The 24177-nt window shown below is 48.4% G+C and overlaps 1 protein-coding gene and 1 long non-coding RNA gene across 10 annotated transcripts in view; one reads left to right on the top strand and one right to left on the bottom strand.

Moving 5' to 3' along the window:
• The window catches only part of PRICKLE1 (prickle planar cell polarity protein 1), a 110940-nt gene that overhangs the window by 9089 nt on the left and 77674 nt on the right, over nucleotides 1-24177 (bottom strand). For 3 of the 9 annotated variants that reach the window (XM_025477289.3, XM_025477287.3, XM_025477285.3), the window contains 2 exons: nucleotides 1885-2071; nucleotides 50-163 (listed from right to left, as the gene is read on the bottom strand). In XM_025477289.3, coding sequence (XP_025333074.1) covers nucleotides 50-163; nucleotides 1885-2016 — 246 coding nt within the window. In that variant the 5' untranslated portion in view covers nucleotides 2017-2071. Of the gene's footprint in view, nucleotides 1-49; nucleotides 164-1884; nucleotides 2072-11211; nucleotides 11228-11622; nucleotides 11771-12559; nucleotides 12588-24177 lie in introns of those variants that run through there. The other 6 variants (XM_035707472.2, XM_035707471.2, XM_035707468.2 and 3 more) reach the window with 5 other exon arrangements.
• Nucleotides 2918-8899, top strand: LOC125753855 (uncharacterized). Its single transcript, XR_007406528.1, has 3 exons — nucleotides 2918-3601; nucleotides 6349-6495; nucleotides 8384-8899. It is a non-coding gene; the product is annotated as an uncharacterized LOC125753855 (long non-coding RNA).

Genomic DNA, 24177 nt, shown 5'->3' with positions numbered 1-24177 from the left:
TGGGTTTTTTTTTTTTTTTTTTTAATTAGCCTTCTTCCTGTGATCTTACCTCATTATCATGTGGTGGCAACTGGTACAAAAGCTGTTTAATTCGATGTTTCTCTCCGGGGCTGTTAACATAAGGAACCTTTTCCTCTGGTAAGCAAGCAAAATAGAGCTGGATCTGAGTAAGAGATGGAAAGAAGGGCATCAGCGAACAGGAAGTGAACATCTTACCTTCTCGTCCATCTTACAAAGTTACCTTTCCCTTTAGGTACAGGGTTTGGCCTCTTGTAGCTAATGAGGACACCAGCTGAGCCAACTCAGCAGAACCGCAAACCTTCAGATAGCTAGCATCCAGCTGCTAAATTGCTCTTCAGGAATGTAATTTGTAGTGACAATTAGGTGCATCATAAATTATGCACCATAAAACGTGCACATTTAATGCTACTATTCCTCAGCCAGTCTCCCTAGGGTCAGCCAAGAAAGAGCGCTGAGGGCAATGCTACAAATGACCACACAGGCTGCGTGACTCTGGCCACAATCCAGCCACTACACAAGCACACTGAATTTGCTTTCTGAATTTTACACCTTACAAAGACAAAGGCTGTTTTGTTAAACTCTGTAAACTCTCCCTTATCAGGTTCTCTCAAGCATCAGCTTTCTCTGTTTCCATGGGTGTTATTTTCTAAATACCTGGAGTCCATCTCCCCGCCCCCAACCCAAGGAACCCGGAGGGGAGCTGTGCTTACTCCGAAAGGAGAACTCAATTTTTGTTTGGGGTTTCCTGCTGTTGTATTTAAAGGAATACCCCTTAAAGAGGGCTGCAGAGTCCTGAGAAAGGATGAGAAAGTGATTCGAGGTTTGAAAAGGAGATCAGGGAAGTGGGGGCCTGTCTGCTGCTTATCTTAGTATCACACAAAACCTACCCAACCCGAAGCTGAGAGAAGGGGTTTTCTCTTAGTGCTTTGTCAAAATTCTGCTTTCCTAACCCTTGGACCCGCACGCCGCCCTCTCCCCCCAATGTATCAACCACAGAAGCCTTTCCAGCTAGAAGCGCTTGCTGAGCACCAGCTACACGTGTGGCGGGTAGGCCCCGGGTGGACCAGGAGCCCCTACTCTCAGCGGGGTTCCCCACCACAACTCAGGAGCAACCACACACCCAAATGGCACCTTTTATTTCAAACTATGGCTTTACCCTTATACTAGTATCTGTCACTAGCAATTTTTGCTAAGTTCATCATTACAAGGATATTGGGAAAATAAAATACGCAGATACAATGTTCTCATCTTACTTAAAATAACAACACAATGCACAAAATTAGCTCCTGCGCCCAAGCCACACTGTGGTGACAGGTTCTTTTATGTGTAAGGTTATCAAAGGTCAAATGTCTAAGCAGTAACACTTCAGATGGTCTCTTATAGCTCTGTATTTCTTCTTTTCCAAAGCAAAAGCGTCACTGAGAACCGGCATGGAAACAGTCCTCTTTCCTTTTATTACCTTTTTTGTTGTTACTGTTTTTTCAAAGGGTAAATTCCTCTCACCCTCCAAAGAGACCTGTCCGATGGATATCCACAGAACAAATGCATAAACAGCACCCTGGATGTCATTCATGAGAGCACACATAGCATCACTGTAGGACTTCTGGATCCATGAGAACAAAAGGACTGAAAACGTTCATCGAGAAATGAAGTATGACCCCAAAAAGCAAAAATGCTGACGATCCAAGGAGCGAGGACCGAGGGCAGCATGTCAGTGTGGCAGGAATGGTCTATGTGGTTTTTTTTCTTTTCTTTTCTTTTCTTTTTTTTTTTTTTTTTTTTTTTTTTTTTTTTTTTTAGCAAGTCTTAAAAAATCTTCAATCCCCTTGAAAAACAGAACACATAGGGCGATTAGGTTCTCACCTGCTCTGGTCTAAGGCCTGGGGGCACCCAGGCATACTCCTCCAACGCACAGCCAGAATCATCATCGGACGTGGAACTCCTCTGGCACCCAAAGGCGAGTTTGCTCATTTTGGGCTCCATCTCCAAAGGCATAATAATAAAGTGAAAAGGCCGGGTTTCTCAGTCACAGGACATCAAACAGTGGCTGCTGTGGACAATATAGGAAAAACAAAAACAAAAAAGAAATTAATACACGAAGGCACTATTCTTACCCTCCAGGAACTTTTATTGAATGTTGCTTACACACAGCTCGGGCCCAGAAAAGTAACCGAATTACTGGTGTCACCGCCCCCCAACCCCCAGGCCCACCGAGACTTAAAATCTATACCATTGGGAAACTGCACCCCCCATGACTCAGCATTTCAGAAAATGCTACCCCAACTAGCTTAGCCCCAGTAGCCTTTAAAAAGTGCCTCCTAACATACTATTCATTAGGAAAGTTCTCAAGAAGACTGCTGTTGACCTTCTAACCTTCCCCCAAATGCCATCCTGTGACGTCCCAGGAGCTGAAGCAAGAAGTGTGAGGGGCTGCACCTCCTCCTGCCTTGCCCACCACAGCTCTGTGCCATGAATAATGGCTCCAGAGCCCCCCTACCCCACCCCAGCTCGCCATGTTCCTCATGAGTTTTCCCAACAGGCACAGAGTAGGTCCACTGGGCCAAACCACTTAGGCTTCTGGTTTCTAATCCAGCTCTGGGAGACAGTATACTTAGCCTACTCACTGAGTACAGGCGGCAGTTAAACCCTTACACAGCACATTCAGTCCAAAGCCTTCCCTATCGATGGGCTAACGTCGGCCAGACAGTTCATTAAGGAGTTCCTCCAACAAAAAGCAATTGAACCCAAGCACGAGGCTGGAGTAAAAGGCAGCTGGGTGACTGTTAGTGCTGAATCGCAATAGTGGCACTCATTGAAAGGTCAACACGGTACCTACTAGGCGTGACATGTTCTGAGCCAGCTACTGGGCAAAGCAAATCCAGTTCTGGATGAAAACTTTTCCTCCCATGGAAGGTCTATAAGAAGTGTCAACGTGACAGTCCCCATCCTACAGCCCAGGGACCTGATCAGCCCTGGAGTTCCTTGTTAAGTTGCTTCTGATTCTTAAACATCATCCCTCATCCCAAAGCACCAGGAAAACTAAAATTCAAGACTTTCAGAACCAGATGCAGCTTTTTATACCTGGCCCTTTCTCTTTAAGAACAAAAGAGAGAAAATATACCATGGTTAGCTTGACCCCAATTTAAAGAAAACAAGGCTCCCGAAAGTTAAGTGACTTGCCCACGGTCGCAAAGCCCAAAGCCAGGGTGCGGTCACACTACATGCCTGACTCAGACTTCCACGAGTCGTTCTGCCTTAAAAAATTCTCTCACTTGTGCTCGCTTCGGCAGCACATACACTAAAAAATTCTCTCACTTGCTATAAAACAAGTAGGAAAGACAGTGGAACCTAAACATGCTTCAGCCTGCGACGAAGTCTTACTCCAGCAACTAGGTCAACAAAACTCTAAATACTTCCAGTGTCACAAAGTGTTACCTATCACAACCGGATTATTAAAATGTACTTTTTTTTTTTTATAAATCAAAGGACAAGAAGAAATTAAAATTGTAACAGTCAACAAATGGAAGGCCAAGCACCCAGTGCCTACAATCTGTACTAGAAGAAGGAGCGATGCCACACAGTAGGTATTATTCCAACTAATAGACTTAACTATCTTTCACCCAGAACAAAAAGTGATGACCTCACTTCCTCCATCCTCCACCATCATTGGGAGGTTATGACCTTTTAAACAAGGCAGGTCGTCATTTCACACAGGTGCAATTCATTCCCATCTTGACTTAAGAAAGGCTCTCTAAACAGGCACATTCCTTAGTCTTCGGTAAAAAAAAAAAAGGATGTGTTAATGAAAGTCAGAAAATTTCTTGGATCTAGTCTTTCCCTTTTGTTTTGGAAAAAGCAACTCCCACATGTCAAAGGAAGAGAACGAGAGGTTAAGAATTTAATTAGTAACTCAAAAACCCCCTCCAGGAGAAGGGGGGGGGTGCTTCAAAGCAATTTTAACCCAAATCATGAAATATGTATATTTGGCCCTTGCCAAACCCAGCTGAGGGAGGAGACAGTACGGTGCTTTCTCTGCAGAAACGGAACACAAATATTAAATAGAACCTAAAAATTAAATGTCAGTGTACTACACAACACGAGAAAACACCACAAATTAAGACAAACCGTGGATTTCCCAAACTAGCACAAAGATGCAGACTACCAAAGACCTGAGGACTTCTACAGCTGTTTTCCTTGATTAGCCTTTTGCAGAAGAAATGTACAGTGAATTACGGTCCTAATCATGGTGCATCAACATCAGCACTAAATGACACTGTCCCCCTCCTCCCACTCATCTAGACCCGCTGGCCGTGCCTTGAGCCGGCAACTCCCACGTGCTCATCCCAGCCTTCGCACACTCTACACGGGGGACTGCTCTCCATCAACAGTGTGAAGGGTCCCCACTGCAGGAACCTAAGTGACAAAGTCCTTTTATCCCAGGCAAGGCTTATGGTTTTATCTGCTGGCACTCTGACAGCTAACATTTCTCTGTGCCTCGCCTGGGACGATTAGGGTTATGACCCTTAATCCCCCGATCAAGCACCCCCAAAAGGGTGTATCCCCACTCACAGAGGGGGAAACTGAGCCTCCGAACCACCTGCCACAGGACAACTGCCCAAAGGTCAGTTAGTTAACAAGCAGGGGCCTCGGAACTGGGCCTGTGAGCCTAAGCCCCTAACCTCCCACTGCCTCCTAGAGGTGGAATCTGACTGAGCCAGTTCCTTTTCTCTGGCCAGCCAGTCAGGCTACTGCACCACAGCCCCCGACAAGTGACAAGTGACACACTGCAGGGAGACAGGCCACTCTGCCCAGAGCAGGTGCTGCAAGGAGAGAGCACAGTCAAAAAGAATTATAAAAATTCAACAGCCTCATGAACTGTTGATTCAGAGTTTTTCTCTGGACAAAGCCTCTTTTTTGCTTTTTAGCAAAAGATGAGAGATGCCTGGATGGCTCAGTCATTGAGTGTCTGCCTTTGGCTCAGGGTGTGACTGCGGACTCCTGGGGATCGAGTCCTGCTTCTCCCTCTGCCTCTCTCTCACAAATAAATAAACTCTAAAAAAAAAAATAATAACTTCAAATGACAAAACATCTTATTCCTTAGCAAGGTCTCAGAGATGACAAAAAATAAACATTAAAAAAATGAAAGTCCCATAGCATGACCTCCACTTACCCGGTGTGGTAAGAGACACCACATCACCACTAGCTACTTTTTCTTTACTTGATAACACACAAATTTGAATATGGATTTTTCTTTTTAAAAAAATTACCTTGTTAGTAGACCCTTATATTCTTAAGTAGATCACTGTCTCATACTGCGTCATATGAAAGCAGTTGCCTGCTGAGCATGGTTCTTGCATTTCTAAAACATTAAAGTCATAAAAATGATAAATACTATCTCACATAGATCTGTTCCTATAGGCATTTACATCACTCCATGGGGTTTGACAAAGAAAGAGGGGAGCCTGGCCATGACTTATGCTCTGAGTCATGATGCAGGGTCTTTCTGATGACATGTAAATGCTGTTATGTCTCATCTGCCAAAATACCACCTTTTAGACCAAACATGAAACCACGCGTGATTGGAGCTAATAGAAAAATTTCATGAATTTCATTAAAATTGCTGTCACTTTAGGTAGATCGTGTGAAATAGGGACACAAATCAGGTCGACAAATGAGTTGCATTTTAATGGGAATAGAACTATTGGAAGCTGGGATTATGACAGTTTCTCAAGTTTTTTTTTTTTTTTTTGGCAGAACCACACTTGGATGCACAAGCATGACCCTGTCCTGTGCCCTGTCCTTCATTAATTTTGTATTTATTTTTGTAAATTTTTATGTTGATGTAGTTTCAAACTTCAGAAGAGGTGAAAGAGAAAGGAACTCCTATCTAGCCTTTACCCAGATTCATCAGTTGTTTACATCTTGCTTCATCTGGTTTATCATCATCATCGTCATTATCACAAACTCTATACACACTTTTGTGGGAACCATCTGGGAGTGTGTATTTTTTACATTCTCTTACCCAACCACAGCTAAATTAAACATGATATATTTTTTTAAATGTTTACTTTAAAAAAAAAAAACAACTTTGGGCAAGACATCATGTTAGATGCTTGAGACAAACAGAATAAAAAGCCAAAATAGCTAGTATTCTGGGATTATTGTGAGGCAGGCCTATTGTCCTGATGTTGAAATGCTGTAATTAACTGAATGAACTTTATCATAAGTGAATGGCAAGTTTGCATTAACCAATCCTGTGCTAGGTTTCCCCTGTTGGGGGGAATATATCAGCAGACACCTCTCCAAGGTCTCTCTATAATTCTGCAGGTAAGTCAGTCTCATCGTGCGGAAAAAAGAGGAAAACGGATTTCAAGAATGGTTTGTTCAGGTGTCAGAGTCTGACTCTTAAGGAAGCAACACCTTAAGAGCTAAGAGCACTGCCAAAGGGGTCATCGAGGTCAGCACAGCGAACAGGTATGTGAATTAAACTAGAGCAGGCTAGGGGTTACTTGCAGATACCATTTTGAAGAGGAGACTAAAAGCCTATTAGAAGAATCAAGGAGAGAAGCGAATGACAGATGAAAAGGAAAGAGCATGGACGTGAGGGAGGGGAGAAAGCAGCCCGAGCTTGGGTAGAGAGACAGGATATACCTTTTTCTTATAAAGACAACAATTGCCAGGCGGTGCTCCATGCAAGCCATGCAACAGACGGTGGAAGGGTTTCATTTCCCTCCTTTCTCCCCTTTCTCCTTCCAAATAGTTAAATAGCTACTTCTCACCATTTAAAAAAGAGTCAAAGACAAACAGCTCACAGATGTAGGACTTCTCAATCATCATATAATTGTCAGGAGAACATCTGACCCAAGGGATAGAGCAATACTTAGGCAAGAGGATTGGGGACTTCGGCATTCAGTAAACTCAGCCCGGGAGGCTTCATACCTTTCACAAGTCCCCAAACATCACGAGGCCCTACTCTTGACTGCAACTATTTTCCTTCAAAAGGTGTCTAAATATGTGAAACTTTTGAAAAAAGGAATTACATGAATATAAAGAAAGTTACCATTGACACATGTCATTTGGCACCGTTACTTCCACTGTTAATTACTGAGATTTTCTTGAAGCTGACCAGCAACATCCAGAACAAGAACTATTGTTAATAACAAAACTGAAGGTTGGCATGTGAATTTTATCTTGAGTTCAGGAGGTTCTCCAGCCTCCTGAAGGGCAAACTATTAGCCTCCATTCCTAGGCTCCCTTAGAATCAGCTTCTAACCAGTCTCTACCTAAAATCTCCAATACCACGCATGCATCCACCCACAGACGCACAGCATGCATACAGAGCAGGGCAGGGTATTTCCAGGCGTCTTCAGTAGAGGAACAATCGGGAGAACCCAATCTCTGACTGGCTCTAAGTTGGCCTTTGTCCCCCAAATCAGAGTACGGCCCCATTCATCCAACACAGTGATGTAAAGAGGGGTCCCTCATGGAATTTACTCTCCGGATTCATTTACTCCATCCATTCACTCATCCCTATATTTAAAGGCCATTACTGAGTGGTTCTAGGAAATACCAAAAAAAGGCAACTGATTTTATTCCATTAAAAGCTAGAACTTAAAAAAATAAAAACGTATACACCATGATAAGAGTGCTTCCAAATTCCATTATACAATTCCTTGCTTTCTTGACTGGTGGTGTGTGTCTACTATATGTGCTTTAGCCTTGCATTCTTAGCAGAAAATGAACAGTAGAAAGAACACTGGCATCAGGAATCTAATCCAGCCACCCAACTGGGTGATACCTGGGAACCCAGTTCCCCAACTAGAAAGTAAGTTTAGGGCTCTCTCACAGCGTAGAGCCGATGTCTAGAATCACGTGGCCCCAGACTCCTAGTTTTAAGATGGTTGACAAACCTTTTATAGTTTTTCCCTCCCTGCTGTCATGATAGAATTTTGAATTCCTGCTGCTTTAAGTCTCTTATTAAGGAAGTAGCCTTTTTTCTTTGCCCACAACCAACAACCTCCAAATCTTTTTTTTTTAATTTGTTGCTTTCAACCTTCCGTAAATAGACAACGACGATTTGAAAAAAATTCGTCTAAAAGTATACAGAGTCATTATGCTATGAACAAGGGCTTACACATTCCTTCTGTGAGCACAGTAATCACTGGCGAAATAAGATAACACAATATGTGAAGGTGTTATGCAAACTCAAAGGAGCTTTATTATTCTGCTGTGCTATTTTAGTCATTTGAGAATCATTTATTTTCTATTGTGCTATATGCCGCATCCAGGACAGCTAAGGATTACTATTTTGATTGACCTTGACATGTACATAAATGAGCCTTTATTATTTTTCCCCCAAAAGCGTAATAAGTCAGCACCGTATGTGAAGGTCCAGAGGCAGTGAAGAGTCAAGAGTTTCGCTGGAAGACAGAAGCAACAGTAGATGGCAATGGTAACACCAAATGACATTTTTAAGAATTAAGACAAATCAAGCAGAAGACTTCGTGCTTAACTCTCAAGGCAACAGGAAAAGAAAAAAGGCATGTGAGCAGAGTGCCACCATCAGTCTTAAAATTAATATACAGTGATGGTCAGGAAAGAGAACAGGAACCTGGGAGAGGCCTATTAGCCCACCGTCGGTCACTAAGAGAGCCTAAACACGGTGGCCTGGGGAGATAAAGTAAAAGGAACCCACAAGAAATGGGGTCAAAGATAGGTGACTGCAAGACGATGTACTAAAATGGAAATACTGGGATGCCTGAGTGGCTCAGCGGTTGAGCATCTGCCTTTGGCTCAGGACGTGATCCTGGGATGTGGGATCCTGGGATGTGGCTTCCTGTGAGGAGCCTGCTTCTCCCTCTGCCTGTGTCTCTGCCTCTCTCCGTGTCTCCCATGAATATATAAATAAAATCTTAAAAAAAAATAAAATGGAAATACTACATGGGTGGGTCAGAGGGGAGTGGGGATTTGAGGGGGTTGAGGAGAAGGAGTTCAATCAGAGACATACATGCAGAGGTTATAAAACTGCATCAGTTCTGGTATGGTTCCTATTATTAATCATTTTCTTGGACCCAGTCACCAAGTCAAATCAAAATCTGGCAAACAGAAAACAGGATAATTTTCAGCGTCTGCCATCGAATATGAAGTCTAAGGTCATACCCCTAATTACAACAAATACTTTTTCCCCAAATTCCACTCTAGTTCCTATGTGAAGATTACCACAGCACTGCAGGATCCCCAGGAGAAGGTATTTCTTGTGTGAACATGCCCAGGGAAGTTAGAAATCCTTTGATCACCAAAACCCAGAGCAGATACTGATTTGTGAAGTCACTTGGGCTAACATTCCCTAGGTGTCCCCTGCTGCTAAGTGTCATCCTACAGGCCACCAACTGCTTAACAGCTTCTTTGTTAAACTGCTTGTTAACAAGGCCTTAGCACACAGAAGATGCAGATCACACATTCCCATTCAGGAGCTACTCTCGGGTCAGGCTAAATATGCAGGTGAAGGAGGTTTAACAGCAAACTTACGTGGCCGTGCAAAAACCTGGAACACGGCCATTCTCCGCAACCCACGGGATGTACAACCCTACGGATACGGGTATTCTCTTGTTCATGGAGATGGTTTCCAAAAGCGAGAGACCAGTAATCGCCGTGGGTATCAAAACTATGATAACCAAGGTTTGAGTCTCACAGCAGAGCCCCTGAACTGTTCTCACAGCCCCTCAGAGGGCGCTCAGGGCCTACCCTCTGCCGAAGTCAGAGGCTCAGGGCCCAACTCGATTTTATTTATATTGAGATGAACCGCGGAGGTAGCAGGGAACTAAGAGCATCCTGAAGGTACCCAAACACCTTGCTTGGCCAGACATCCCTTTACTAACATTTACCAGCAGTTAGTGGCATGAGGCATTTTCTCTATTTTGCAGGTAAACCTCCAACCAGCTTGTCCGCTTTCCAACAGCTGCAAAGGATGGCCTGTCGGGTACCATCCAAGTGCCAAGAAGCTCTCGGTTTTTTTCCAGGAGGAAATGTGTGACTCTGGGTGGGGGTGGGGGTGGGGGTGGGGGTGGGGGGGCTTCCAAGCATTCCGATTTCATGCACAAAAACGTCCCACGACAGTGAGGCAGACCGCTTAACAAAAGGAGGAAACGTGGTGACAAAGCATGGTCCTCTGCCAGGAGGGCGCTTCTGGGGTCGGGTGTTCTGGCTGCAAACCGGTCTACACGGACAAAACCCGAACCGCACCCTGGGCACCGCGCTGGTGAACCCGTTATTTTCCACAACGGGGGGCGCAGACACTGTCGCACCCCGCGCTCCAGGCGGCCTCCCGCTGGCCTCTGGACGTCTGTGCTCTCGGCGCCCGCTCGACTCCGGGCACGCACGGCCTCAGGTTTCACCCCGTCACCTGCTGGCTCCCCAACAACACTGCTCTTTGTGAGGCTCGCGGCGCTCACGGCAGACACGTTTCCAGAGAAAACACTTCAAGAGCCGCTTTGAGAAGTCCCGAGGCTCGCGTTGTAAAAGCAAATTGCACACCCGGCCTGCTCGCTCCCGGCCCGGCCGACGTGCGGACCCCGGGCGTTCAACGAGGGGGGCGCGGGGCGGAAAGGAGGTCACCGTCCTTGGGGGCGCGGCAGGTGCCGCGGGGTCCACCCGCGCCCGCAGCCGGGACCGCCACTCCCGGGGGCAGCCCGGCCGCGAGGGGGCGCCCCGACCCCGGCCCCCACACCCCGCGGTGGGGGCGACCCCTGGGCGCCCACGCGAGGCCCGCGGAGCATCACCCCGTCCCCAGAGGCGCCCGGACCCCCGCACCCACCTGCAGCGAACGCCGCGCGGAGCACCCAGTCCCGTCCCCAGGGGCGCCCGGACCGCCCCCCCCCCGGCCCCAGGGGCGCCCGGACCCCCGCACCCACCTGCAGCCAACGCCGCGCGCAGCACCCAGTCCCGTCCCCAGGGGCGCCCGGACCCCACCCCCCGGCCCTAGGGGCACCCGGACCCCCGCACCCACCTGCAGCCAACGCCGTGCGGAGCACCCAGTCCCGTCCCCAGGGGCGCCCGGACCGCCCCCCCCGGCCCCAGGGGCGCCCGGACCCCCACACCCACCTGCAGCCAACGCCGCGCGCAGCACCCAGTCCCGTCCCCAGGGACGCCCGGACTCCCCGTCCCCAGGGGGCGCCCCGGCCCCGCACTCACCTGTAGCCAACGCCGCGCGGAGCAGCCCCCCCCGCGTCCCCAGGGGCACCCGGATCCCCCCCCCCCCGTCCCCAGGGACGCCCGGACCCCGCACCCACCTGCAGCCAACGCCGCGCGCAGCACCCAGTCCCGTCCCCAGGGGCGCCCGGACCCCGCACCCACCTGCAGCCAACGCCGCGCGGAGCAGCACCGGCCCCGTCCCCAGGGGCGCCCGGATCCCGCACCCACCTGCAGCCAACGCGGCGCGCAGCACCCAGTCCCGTCCCCAGGGGCGCCCGGACGCCCCCCCCGTCCCCAGGGGCGCCCGGACCCCGCACCCACCTGCAGCCAACGCCGCGCGCAGCACCCAGTCCCGTCCCCAGGGGCGCCCGGACCCCCCCGCCCCAGGGGGCGCCCCGACCCCGCACTCACCTGTAGCCAACGCCGCGCGGAGCAGCCCCCGTCCCCAGGGGCGCCCGGACCCCGCACCCACCTGCAGCCAACGCCGCGCGGAGCAGCACCGGCCCCGCGGCTGGACGGCGCCGAGCAGCCCCGCAGCCCTCGGCGTCCAGCCCGGGGCCGGCCCGCGGCTCCCCCCCTGCGGCCGCGGGGCCTCCCCAAGGCAGGCAGGACCGGGTGCCCCGCGGGTCGCCGTCACCCACCCGCTTCCGCAGCCGACCCGGCGGGGCGGAGGGGCGGGGCGGCGGGCGCAGGGTCCCCGCGGGTCTCCGCCCCCGCCCCGCCCCGCCCCCGGCAGCCCCCGCCCCCTGCCCCCCGCGCCCCTCTCCGGCTGCAGCTCCCTAACCAGCCGCGGGGGGCCCGGCGCCGCGTCCCTGGGCTCCCGCCGCCCCCCGCCTCGGGGCCACCGCACCCCCGCCCCGCGCCCCGGCTCCGCGTTTCTCCGGAATCCTCCACCCAGGGGAGGGAAGAAAAAAAACAAAACAAAACAAAACAAAAAAAAAAAAACAAACCCGCGTCCGCCTCCGCGCCCGGGGCCCGCGATCTGCAAAAGTAACCGGGGCCCGCGTTCAAAACAGTAACCATTTCGGGGCGGCCCGGCCGCAGCCCGGGGCGTGACCCTGGGGACCCGGGATCGAGGCCCGCGTCGGGCTCCCCGCGTGCAGCCTGCGTCTCCCTCTGCCTGTCTCTCTCTCTCTCTCTCTCTCTCTCTGTCTCTAATTTAAAAAAAAATTAAAAATAAGGAAAAGTAACCGTTCGCCTCCTGCCGGCCCCCTCCGGCCCCCTCCGGCCCCCTCCGCCGCGCCCCAGCCCGCGGCCGCCTTCCAGGCACGGTCCCCGCCGACCGCGGCCCCGCAGGTCCCTGGAGGGGTCGCCGCAGCCGCAGCCGCAGCCGCAGCCGCAGCCTTACCTCCGGCCCCCGCTCCACCACCCAGGAGCCGCGAGGGCCGCGGCGGGGACCCCGGGGCGCTTATGCACCGCCCCCCGCAGGTGCAGCTCGGCCACGAAACGCGCGGAGAAGTATGCAAGGCCACCTCCTAAAGGAACCCTCCCCACTCAGCCCCATAAACATGAGGTCAGCAAATGGCACGTTTAACCCAGTCCTCACTCCGAAGGGCCCATTAACATATGAATCCCCCTCTTAGGGACTCTCCTTGCACTTCGCAGGGAGTCCGGCCACTTAGCGCAGGGGATTTATTTTTATCGGTAAATAACAGCGAAAGAGAAGGGGCCGGGGTCATGGGATACGCTGAATCCACTACGTGAAGAAGAGATTTCTGTAAACGGGATAAGTGAGTATCATTATCCAGACGCAAGAACGTGCCTGAGACTTACTCTGATCCTGTCTTAGAGCTAATTTCTAGATGACGCCCAGAAAAAAGGGAAGTTTGGCGGTCGTTGTCTACAGAAAGGGCCAAAAAAAAAAAAAAAAAAAAAGAGGCAAAACCAAGGCCTCACAGCAAGCCAAGAGAGGTGAGGGATGGGGAGCCTCTCAGCACCTGGGGTGTGGATGCATCACTTCTGAACCAGGGTTCAATTTCTACAGTAGCCAAGGGAGGGGGGAGAAAAAGATGCCATATTTAAGTATTTAAGACTTTGGTCAGTTTATAAGGTGCTATTATTACACAAACACAACTTGAAATGATCACCGGTTCCTTAGGGATCCTACCTTTTCTTTAAGGTAAAAAAAAAAAAAAAAAATCCTCCAACCATCAGGATTCCTTGGGAGTGATTTGCAATATATGCTTCTACACAGAGAACCGAATAGCTCCCTGTCACTGCGACTTAAAAATGCACAGACAGGTTGCCATAAATGGAGCAGTCGGGTAATTAACTGTGGCCAGTCTCGGTTATCTCTGCCTTAAAGCATGGCAGCCGAAGAGAAGCTCCTTTTTTTTCCTTTTTCTTTCTTTCTTTTTTTTTTTTTAAAGCTATTGTTTTCCAGTGTTGGAGACAAAAATTTGTGGCTCTGCTGGTAGACTAATTTGGAAACACGGATCCAAACAACAGGATTTGTAATTCAAATGGACTCTCTGTTGGCCGACAGGGATTTCCAGTTTGGAAGACTGATCCTACCCAGTTCCAAGGCTAGAGCCCCCCTCCGGCCTCCCGATTGCGGGGGGACTCACGGGAGGGTGGGCGGGGGGCTCGCAAGGGGACCTGTGAAATGAACCATGAGGGCCTAGGGCAGGTTTCCTTTTTCCTCTCTCACTCTGGGCTTCCTCAGGGGGAGTCATCAGGCGACGGTACCTACAGGACAAAGGTGCACTTAGTGGCTTCAATCAAACCCCTAAACTACTGTATCATTATGATAAAGGGAGGATTAGTGGACCGGTGCTTTGAGCCAGGTGGATCCTTCTAGAAACAGCCTTTAAAGGAGAGCTACACATTAGCCAGGGCCACAGAAGCCTCCCAAACTACAAACCCTAGCGACACTTATCAGTATTAAATGTCAGCCATTGTGACTGTGCTTCCTCTAAGGCGGTTCCTTGTAAATACTAGTTTTTTTTTTATTGTTGTTTTTTTCTTTTTTACAATTTCAACAGGTACTGTCAGCTTTATGGCCTATTGTCGGGGTTTTTAGTGATGAAGCGCTTTGGAGAGAGTTAAAAGCTCCCCACTAATGTTCAATCTAAATGCAACAGACTTCTCCTCTGGCCTGAAAGGCATTGCTATTGTCAAGGGTGAACTCGGGCAGGATGGGGAGCAAGGCCCCCCACTAGCATCCTTTTGTTTCAGCCCCGTGGAATATTCATTGCTTGCAGATCACACTTAGGGGAGGCTGAGAAAGGCAGCCCAGAAATTCACAGGCCCTGGTTTCCTCGCCCCATCCGGGTCTCTGCTCCACAGTAACCTCCGCAGAGGGGCCTCCCCAACCCTCCTGGTCCCCCAGGATCACCTCTCCCTGTGGTTGGCGCTCCTTATCTTCATGGCTCTTAGCTTTGCTTGACATGATGTGTCTGTTCACGTTTTGCTGTCTTCTCCCACCCCCCTCCCCCCTCCTCCAGGCAGGGACGTTGGGGATTCGCTGCTCTATTCTCAGCACCTGGAACCATCCCTGGCGCGCAGCAGACAAGCTCAATAAACATGAGCTACGTGAACAAGGGAGTTGTGGACAGTCTTCTCAGGCCCTCACACACCTTACTTGTACAAGTAAGTCTGTTTCTAACCTAAGACCTTACTGAGCCACAAGGTCCTAGTGGAAGAGACTATGATAGAAAGTCAGAAAACTGCCAAGGGCAAAGAAATAAAGAGGCAGCATTTTGTCAACCGCCTGCCAGCTCCACTGGATCTGGAAGAAAGAGATAAAATACAAAACAGAAAGCAAAGCTTGGTGCTATTTCTTGGTTCTCCTGCGATTTGTATATAGTGACCTTGAGGTCTTCTCCTTGCCTCTGTTTTTGTCATTTGTAGAACAGACCTGCCTTTTTAGTTTTAAGAGGGAGAGTTGCTCTTGGTCTCAGACATTTGGAAGAATTTGTAGCTAAATACCAGAAATCTGGGAAGAGTCCATTTAAATGATTGCATGTCTCAGAGTTTCTTACGAGAAAAAAAGAGATCCAGGGCGCTAATATTCATCAGGTGACATCTCACTCAACAAATTCGAGGGTCAGCTGGCATATGTAACGTTAAGTAGGGTGACGGCTTTGGTCTTCAGTGACACTTAAGTCTAGGACAGCAGTTTGGCTGTTCTGACCGTATACAGACAGGTAGCCAAAGAATCTCAAGTAACACCTGTATGCAGGATGTAATTTCTAATTCAAATGGCTTTTAAAACCAAAAAAAAAAAAAAAAAAAAAACCCACAAAGTCATACAAGCAGACAGTACAGTTGACAACCTGTGGGATCCCACATCTTGTCTAGATTAAAAAAAAAAAAGAGAGAGAAAGATCCAGAGGAATACTCATCATAATTCATCATGCTTGTTACCAAATGTTAGCACTGAAAGTTTATGTTTTCTTTTTCTTGTTCATTTTCAGCATTTCTGTTGTGCCTCAGATTGGGCCAGCTACCCCGGTGGGTTACTGCACATTTGCAAATTCTGAGTCTGTAGCCCCCCCAGGGGAGGACCCCCACCCCCACCCCCAGGCAGACACCAGCTCTTCCCTGCCTTACCAGGCATTCTGCTGTTTTATCATAGGTTAGGGTTTCTCTAGGCCTCCAATTAGTTTCCTCGCCCTCTGATTATATTTAAAGCAATGTGATTAGAGAGCACGGGCTCTTTAAGCATTTTCTGCACCCAACTGCTCTCTAGGTTTCCTAGTCCCCATCCTCCCAGCTGTCTGCCCCCCCCCCCACCTCCCGGAGCACTGTCACTGCTCCTGTCCCAGTCCCCGGGCCGGGGGCGCTGGGCCTGCAGCCCCGGGCTCCAAGTCTCTTCTCTGCCCATCACTCACTGTGACATTGGGAGAGGTCACTTCTCTGCCGTGTTAGTTGTCTTCATGTCTAAAAATTCTAGTGTTAGGCGAGGTCAACGATTTAGAACTTCTGAGGAGGGAACACAATGCTTGTTTCAACTAAAATAAGAATCTCAGTATAGAAACGGACGAAGGAGGGGTGCCTGGGTGGCTCAGTGGTTGAGCAGCTGCCTTTGGCTCAGGGCTTGATCCTGGGGTCCTGGGATCATGTCCTGCGTCAGGCCTCCCTGTAGGGAGCCTGCTTCTCCCTCTCTGTGTCTCTCATGAATAAATAAAAATCTTAAAAAAAAAATTAAAAAGCTAGAACGAAAAAAGAAACAGAGGAAGGGGAAGCTGCTCTGTTGGAGCTCTGGGTTGGTCTCTTCCCAAAGCCCTCCCAGCAGTACCTTCCCCACCCTCACCCCCTCTCATTCTTTCAGGTGGGTGCTCAGGCTCCCTCACCTCAAACTAGATGCTCCTGGAGACTCCACCAGTTCCAGTATTTTCTGAGTCTCTTAAAACAACAGCTGGTTAGGACACTCACAGATAGGTGTTTGCAGCTGTGCTGGGTTGAGTCCACAGCCCAAGCTGGGTGGGAAAATGGGGTGGGGGGCCAGGTCCTTCCTTTCATTCCTGCTCAGGATTCTAACTTCTGGTACAAACCGGCCACTGTCTTTGCTCATCCCACTTCCTCTCCCAACTTTTCTGGAGTACTCCTTCCCCACCCCAGGAAATGTTTGTTGTTTTTCATGGACAGATAAACTAATATTCAAGCACCTTGACCTTAAGCTCTTCACCTCTCTCTGCTTCTGTAGACGTGTGTTCTTTTTTTTTTTTTTTTAAGATTTTATTTATTCATGAGAGACATGGAGAGAGAGGTAGAGATAGAGGCAGAGGCAGAAGCAGGCACCACACAGGGAGCCCGACGTGGGACTCGATCCCAAGACTCTAGGATTATGACCTGAGCCAAAGGTAGACGATCAACCACTGAGCCACCCAGGCGTCCCGTGACGTGTGGTTTAAATACAGACTTCACTACTGCAAAGCTACCAAAATATTAAGGAATGAAGAATAAATCTTGCAGTAACTATCGAGAGATCTCTATGCATGAAGGATATCCAAGATATAGTAAGATTCAAACCCCAATATATAGTCTGATCACATTGTTATAACTAATAATATGTAGGCTATTATATACCTAACAAAGCTATTTAGAAGAATATAAATACCAAGCCATTAATGTGTTTTCTAGAGGAAGACAGACAATAAGAAACTATCACTCCTTAATTTATATCTGTAAAATAAATGTCTTTTCATAGCTTCATGTTATTTATAACCTTTTTCTATTTATAGTGATCAGATAAAACTTTTACGATTTAAGAGACAATAGAGAAGATATACCACAATATTAATATAAGAAAGAACTCTCAGAAGCAGAAAGTGATGCTCTTGATTTAATTACTGGTTGATACGGGAAAACACAAGAACACACAAGTCCTCTCCCTGTATCTTCCTCTCAGTCGCAAAGTTTAATAGTGGATCTCCACTGTATTTATTTATAATACTTTGGGAGGGGAATGTAGCAGCCCCACATTTGCAAGAAGTCAGATGTACTGGCTCAGGAGCCACTCCAGTTGATGATGCCTCCTACATCCATCCATCGATTCACTGATATGTTCCTTGGTTGACTTAAAAGAGATCTCTTGAAGCGCAGCCTTGTCAGACCTAAATCCCCCCCTTAAGTTAAGGATTTCATATTCTATTTATGTCTTGATTTATTTCAAAAAGGCACAGGAAAATGTACAAGGTGAGTGGGGAAAAGAATTTCTTTTCTCAAAATACACAACAGGCCATGATATACTGTGATAATACTGCACTAGAGGGGTGGTTAAAATTATAATCCAGGAATAAGGGAAGCCTGGGTGGCCCAGGTGGGTAAGCATCTGCCTTCAGCTCAGGTCATGATCCTAGGGGTCCCTGCTCTCCTTGCTTGTGCGCTCTCGTTCTCTCTGTCAAATAAATAAAATCTTAAAAAAAAAAGAAAATCCAGGGCAGCCCTGATGGCTTAGCAGTTTAGCACCGCCTTCAGCCCATGGTGTGATCCTAGAGACCTGGGATTGAGTCCCACGTCAGGCTCCCTGCATGGAGCCTGCTTCTCCCTCTGCCTGTGTCTCTGCCTCTCTCTCTGTGTCTCTCATAAATAAATAAAATCTTTAATAATAATAATAATCCAGGAATAAGAGGAAATGTTGATCAATCAATTCTGGCTAGAAGGTGAAGATTAAGGAAGTGGGAAGGTAGGGTAAGCTTTTAGGTCTTTAAGGAATAGAAGCAGTTGATCACAGGTAATTCTTAGAGTGGAGCTGGGGCAGGGAATAGGGCCCAGGTCAGACTGAGCCAATCAAAGCTTGAGAAGAGTGAGCAGCTCTTAGTAAACCCATGATAAATGCGACAGGAGGACAGGAAGATAGGAGGGAGGGCCGGAGACTGTGCCCATAGGCAGGCAGGATCGCTAAGCTACTCTGAGGGCTACGGGAGCCACAGAAGTTCAAGCAGAGAAGGGTGACGTGATTGTATCTATGCCCTAATTAGAGGGAGGGCAGAGAGAGCAGCACAGAGGAACTAGGTGGGAAGGGCTTAGAAACTGTCCCAGTCGAGGGCAGAAAAGATAAGAGTGTGTCTGAGGGCGGCCCGGTGTGTATGCTGGGGGTAGGGTGGCAGACAGGGTGCAGACCTTCCTAAATGAATCAGCATTCCCATAGTTTCCTTGAAAGACAGCCAAAAGTTTAGCCCTGACGTGGGCTCTACCTTGAATCTGCAAATACCTTCCACTGCCCAAGGGAAATAAAGGATTTACATTTTTCTTTTTAATCTCCACATCCAAAGTGGAACTTGAACTCATGACCCAGAGATCAAGAGTCCCAGCCTCTACCAAGTGAGCCAGTCAGGCGCCCAGGAGTTGCATTGCTTGCTTGCTTGCTTTCATTCATCCTTTCCTTTCTCTTCCTTCCTTCAGATTTATTTATTTGAGAAAGGGCGGGGGGCCAGGGGGTGCGCAGAGAGAGCGAAGCAGACTCCTCGCTGAGCCCGATCCCACAACTCCAAGATCGTGACCTGAACCGAAATCAAGAGTTGGACGCTCAATGGACTGAGCCACCCAGGCGCCCCAGGATTTACATTTCTAGGCTCAACCTTTATCTTCCTGTTGAAAGTCACCTTTAAAACACAGTATTTGGGCAGCCCGGGTGGCTCAGCGGTTCAGCGCCGCCTTCAGCCCAGGGTGTGATCCTGGAGTCCCAGGATCGAGTCCCACGTCGGGCTCCCTGCATGGAGCCTGCTTCTCCCTCTGCCTGTGTCTCTGCCTCTCTCTGTCTCTGTGTCTCTCGTGAATAAATAAAAAAAAATCTTAAAAAAAATAAAATTATGGAGTATTCGCTGCTTTATTTCATGAACTACACACGCGAAGCTATTTTGCTCACCTGCGTACCTTCCTACGCTACTCAAACTCTCCACCACCTAAAACGGTTGATTCTCCACGAGGGAGAATGTGGACCCAACAAGAGGCAGGGCAGCTTTTAACACTGTAACTCTGTGCTAGAACTAATCGAGGTGTTCTTAGAGAGGTGTCAGCAAAGAATGGTTTCAAGCAGCCAGAAGCCTCTTGCCAAAAAAGAAAAAGGTCAGCAAAGCTCTCCAGAACCTTTCTTTATCTTATCTGCGATCCCAAGGTCCTCTCTGCAACCGTGGGAATTTAAACGAGGTGATCTTTGTAGTGGAGACTGGTTTGCAAGCCTTAATTAGATTGTGCCAGGGACAGGATCTGGAATTCAAATTGTTCTATTGGTCCTGAATCACGCAGTTCTAGATGAGTGACCGTCTTTTGAGACGAGTTACCTGCAATATTTCCTTTCTCCTTTATGCTTGCAGCTGTGGTCTCTTCAGCCTGGAGTTGCTGCTGAATCATGGAGGGGTGAAGGCCACGGAGCTCCCCTCTTTTGTTTAGGGATCGACACACAGGCCTGGAATATCGGGCACGTCGCCTGGCACGCACGGGATTCTCAGGAAATATTTGCTGAGTGTCTTGCTCACATTGGATTCTCCACAGAACCTGACACAGGCCTTGCACAGACTAAACTAAATACTCCTTTTTATACCTCAACGACCAGTCTGTTGATTGTTTTTATTTTTTATTTAGATTTTTTTCTAAGTGTGCCAACTAATTTGAGGTTAAATTTTCCAGGTTTTTTTTTTTTTTTTTTTAGGGATTTTATCTATTTCTTCATGAGAGACACATGCAGAGAGAGGCAGCGACACGGGCAGACGGAGAAGCAGGCTCCATGCAGGGAGCCCGATGCGGGACTCGATCCCAGGACCCCAGGATCACACCCGGATTTTCCAGTTTTACTGTTTAAAGTAATCTCATGAAATTTATCGCTTAAGTCATTTATTCTCTCTGGCTTCTGAGATCTGATGGGGACTAACTGGTTAATTTGAAGTCTCTTTAGAAAGCTCCAATTTCGGGGGGATCCCTGGGTAGCTCAGCGGTTTGTCGCCTGCCTTTGGCCCAGGGCATGGTCCTGGAGTCCCGGGATCGAGTCCCACGTCGGGCTCCCTGCATGGAGCCTGCTTCTCCCTCTGCCTGTGTCTCTGCCTCTCTCTCTTTCTCTCTCTATCATGAATGAATGAATAAATAAATAAATCTTTAAAAAAAAAAAGCTCCAATTTCCAACTCCTGTGCTCCACCCACCTCCAAAGCAACATCCTACCTCCTCCTCTAGCTCCTCCCAGTCTCACGATGGTCCCACCAGTACTCCAAGTGGCCAATACTCCAACCCATCATCCCAGAGCCTCCCTCAAGCGGCTGTCCATCCTCATTCGGTTACTTCTCAGGTCTGTGTGTGTCTCGTAAGCTTTCCTAGTGGCCTGTCTCCCTCGTGTCTGTGTGGCTGGGGCCTCCCTGCCCTGGGGTCACCACAGCAGCCTGACTCACCTCTTCATACCCTCTCACCTCCGCAGCTTCTCCTCCACTTGACCACCACCAATGCGACTGGGTTCATTCTGCTACTTCAAAATCCCTTCTTCATGGGTTCTTTGCAGTTCCAGCCCCTGTGGAATCTTCTAGCTCTCTCACCACCACCTGGCCTAACTCACCTTGGGCTCTATCACTGGTGGTTTCCAACCATACTAGGCTGTTTCATGACCTCTGACTAATCCAGCTGGTCCCTCTAGTTGGCTCCGGCTAGCCACTCGCTTTGATCTGCCCGACTCACTGGCTTCCCGATTGAATTTGAGGTGGGTTGTGGCCATGTGCCAGGGCGTCTACACTGTCCTTCCTCTGCCCCAGGACCCTCCATTAGTCCCAAGGCTCCCATCTTATTCAGGCTAATCCCCCACCCACCCACCCAAATTACAGCTTATTTTCTTTCTCAATCAAAACTTTTATTCCCAGGCCCCTGGGTGGTTCAGCAGTTGAGCATCTGCCTTTGGCTCAGGGTGTGATCCCAGGGTCCTGGGATCGAGTCCCACATGGGGCTCCCTACAGGGAGCCTGCTTCTCCCTCTGCCTGTGTGTCTGCCTCTCTCTCTCTCTCTCTCTCTCTCTCTCTCTGTCTCTCATGAATAAATAAATAAAATCCTTTTTTAAAAAAAATTTTATTCACTACAACGACATGACTCTCTTCTTATGTGCACACAGCCTTGAGATAGCCCAGAGGCTTTCCTTTCCACCCAGTGGCTACACCAATAAGGATGGGCTACAGCCACTACTTTGGTCAATATTAGTGTATGGAAGAGCTATATTTTTGAGGAATAGACCTTCTGGTGTTTCTAGCTCCTTCAAAGAGCTTTCCCAGATGCTTCCATTCTCCTTCTGCCAAGCCCATGCCAAATAGTTCCGTGAAAACGGTCATGTGCCATTGCTGGATTAACAGAGACCACAACAAACATGGTGCCATCACCCAAGTTGTCAGAATTTTGGGTCCATTAATCTTATCACTAGATTAGATGCTTCTTGAGAGCAGTATCTGCCCCCTTCCTTTATGGCACAGGACACAGCATAACAAGGATGACTTGCTGGAGGCCATGTCAGTTAAGTACAGTTAACTTTGGCCAGGTGTGGAGACCAGGGCTGCAGGGGGTGGACCCCCCCTCCCCCCCCCAGTCAGTACCAACCCCGGGAGTGGCGCGCTCTGTGGTTCCAGAAGCAAAAGCACCTGATCCCACATCCATTCACCCTGCTTCAAACCCAAACCTTGAAGACACAACCAAATCATGAAGAGCCTGCTGTGGACCACACTAAAGAAACATGTTTAAGACCCAGAAACAAATGTAAAGTGATAAGAGATCTACAACTTGGGAGTGTGCCGAGTAGTGAAATTGGAAGTGAGGTGAGTCAGAGACCAAACACAATCGCCGGGCTAAGGGTGGAAATGGCTGAAATAGAGAAGAAAACCAGGACTTTCCAAGGAAAAGCTGGATATGCTCTCTCTGAAGATAATCAGGGTGAAGAAGCTGTTTGTAAGGGATAGAAGTGAGGTCTGAATGGATCTGGAGGCTGCAAACGTCCATAGCCCCCTTGAGGGGAGGGGGATGCGGCCTTAGAGCCTTTCACCCAGGACCTGCCATAGGGCCTGCCTTTCAATGAATATTCAGTATAGAATGAGGAGTCAGATATGAGAATTGTGTGTCATTTGATAGACAGTGTGACGTCACTGTATTTTCTGTGGTGAGGAAAATAGTGGAAGATCACCATTAACGCCACATGAACCTCCTTATTATTATTATAGCACCTATAACTTTAGGAGCACTTGGTTGCTGGGCACTGTGCTAAATCCTATACAAATATCTGTTTTTTAAGATTTTATTTATTTACTCATGAGAGACATACAGACAGACACAGGCAGAGGGAGAAACAGGCTCCATGCAGGGAGCCCGACATGGGACTTGATCCCGGGTCCCCAGGATCATGCCCTGGGCTGAAGGCAGTGCTAAACCGCTGAGCCACCCGGGCTGCCCTACAAATATCTTAAAAAAAAAAAAATCCTTGTGACAGCAGCAGGTGGATCCTATCTTCCTCATTTTACAGGTGAGAAAAGAAAGGCAACTTGCTCCATCTAAACCATCAGCAAGTTAGTGCAAGAGCCTGGAATCCAAATCTGGTCTGATATCAAAACCTAGAGTCTTAAACCACTATGTTATTTGTTTTCAAAGCACTGAGCTTCCTGGGGCGCCTGGGTGGCTCGGTGGGTTAAGCATCTGCCTTCAGCTCAGGTCATGATCCTAGGGTCCTCGGAAGGAGCCCTGGGTCAGGCTCCCTTGCTCAGTGGGGAGCCTGCTTCTCCCTCCTCGTCCCCCCTCCTCCTGCGTGTGCTCTCTCAACCTCTCTCCATCTGTCTGAAATAAATAAAATCTTTCAAAAATTAAATAAAATTAGAGCTTCTTACAAATAGCAAAATAAAATGCTTTGCTTTCCCCAACTTGTCCCTCAGCAACATCATCAGAAAGTGAGGAAAAATAATTCTAGAAGTTTCAAATCCCATGCTATTTGGGATCGAAATGAAGCAGTAATTGTCAGTCAAAGGGGCGCTCAATGAGCATATTAGCTATGCTGGTCTCAAGGGCCAAAGCCTTACGTACCTCAAAGGAGTTGGAGCCCCAGCCCCCAACCCTGGAGGATCACCAGACAAATGAGTTCTCTGAAGCAGTTCATGGCACCATTTTAATGTCTACAGATACAAAATCATTTTATTGTTCAAATACAACAAAACAGGCCTGTTCCTGCAGATCATATATATAACAGTTGCTCTATTGCCTGTTAGTCATCACCCGTACCGGGGTGTACTAAGCTCTTACTCAAACGGGTTCATTCTTAGATGGGTTCAGTAGCCCAACCATCACCTCCTCAACATAATGGCAGATTATGCTCAACAAAGGGCAAACCATGAGAATGGTTCAGCTTCTAAGTCTGGGGGTAACGCATCCTACTGAATGCATCTGACGCAGCATCCTCAAGGCAAAGGCACAGAAGCAGTGTGGCCATTAATAAACTTGTCAGACAAAATTGATCACACTTCAATTCCCAGAACCATAAGACATTTATATATATATTTTTCATATATATACATATACATATA

Source organism: Canis lupus, chromosome 27 (genome assembly GCF_003254725.2).
Source record: "Canis lupus dingo isolate Sandy chromosome 27, ASM325472v2, whole genome shotgun sequence".
NCBI classification, from domain to species: domain Eukaryota; kingdom Metazoa; phylum Chordata; class Mammalia; order Carnivora; family Canidae; genus Canis; species Canis lupus.
The sequence above is the reverse complement of the archived record's forward strand: the minus strand, read 5'-3'. Positions and strand labels throughout refer to the sequence as shown.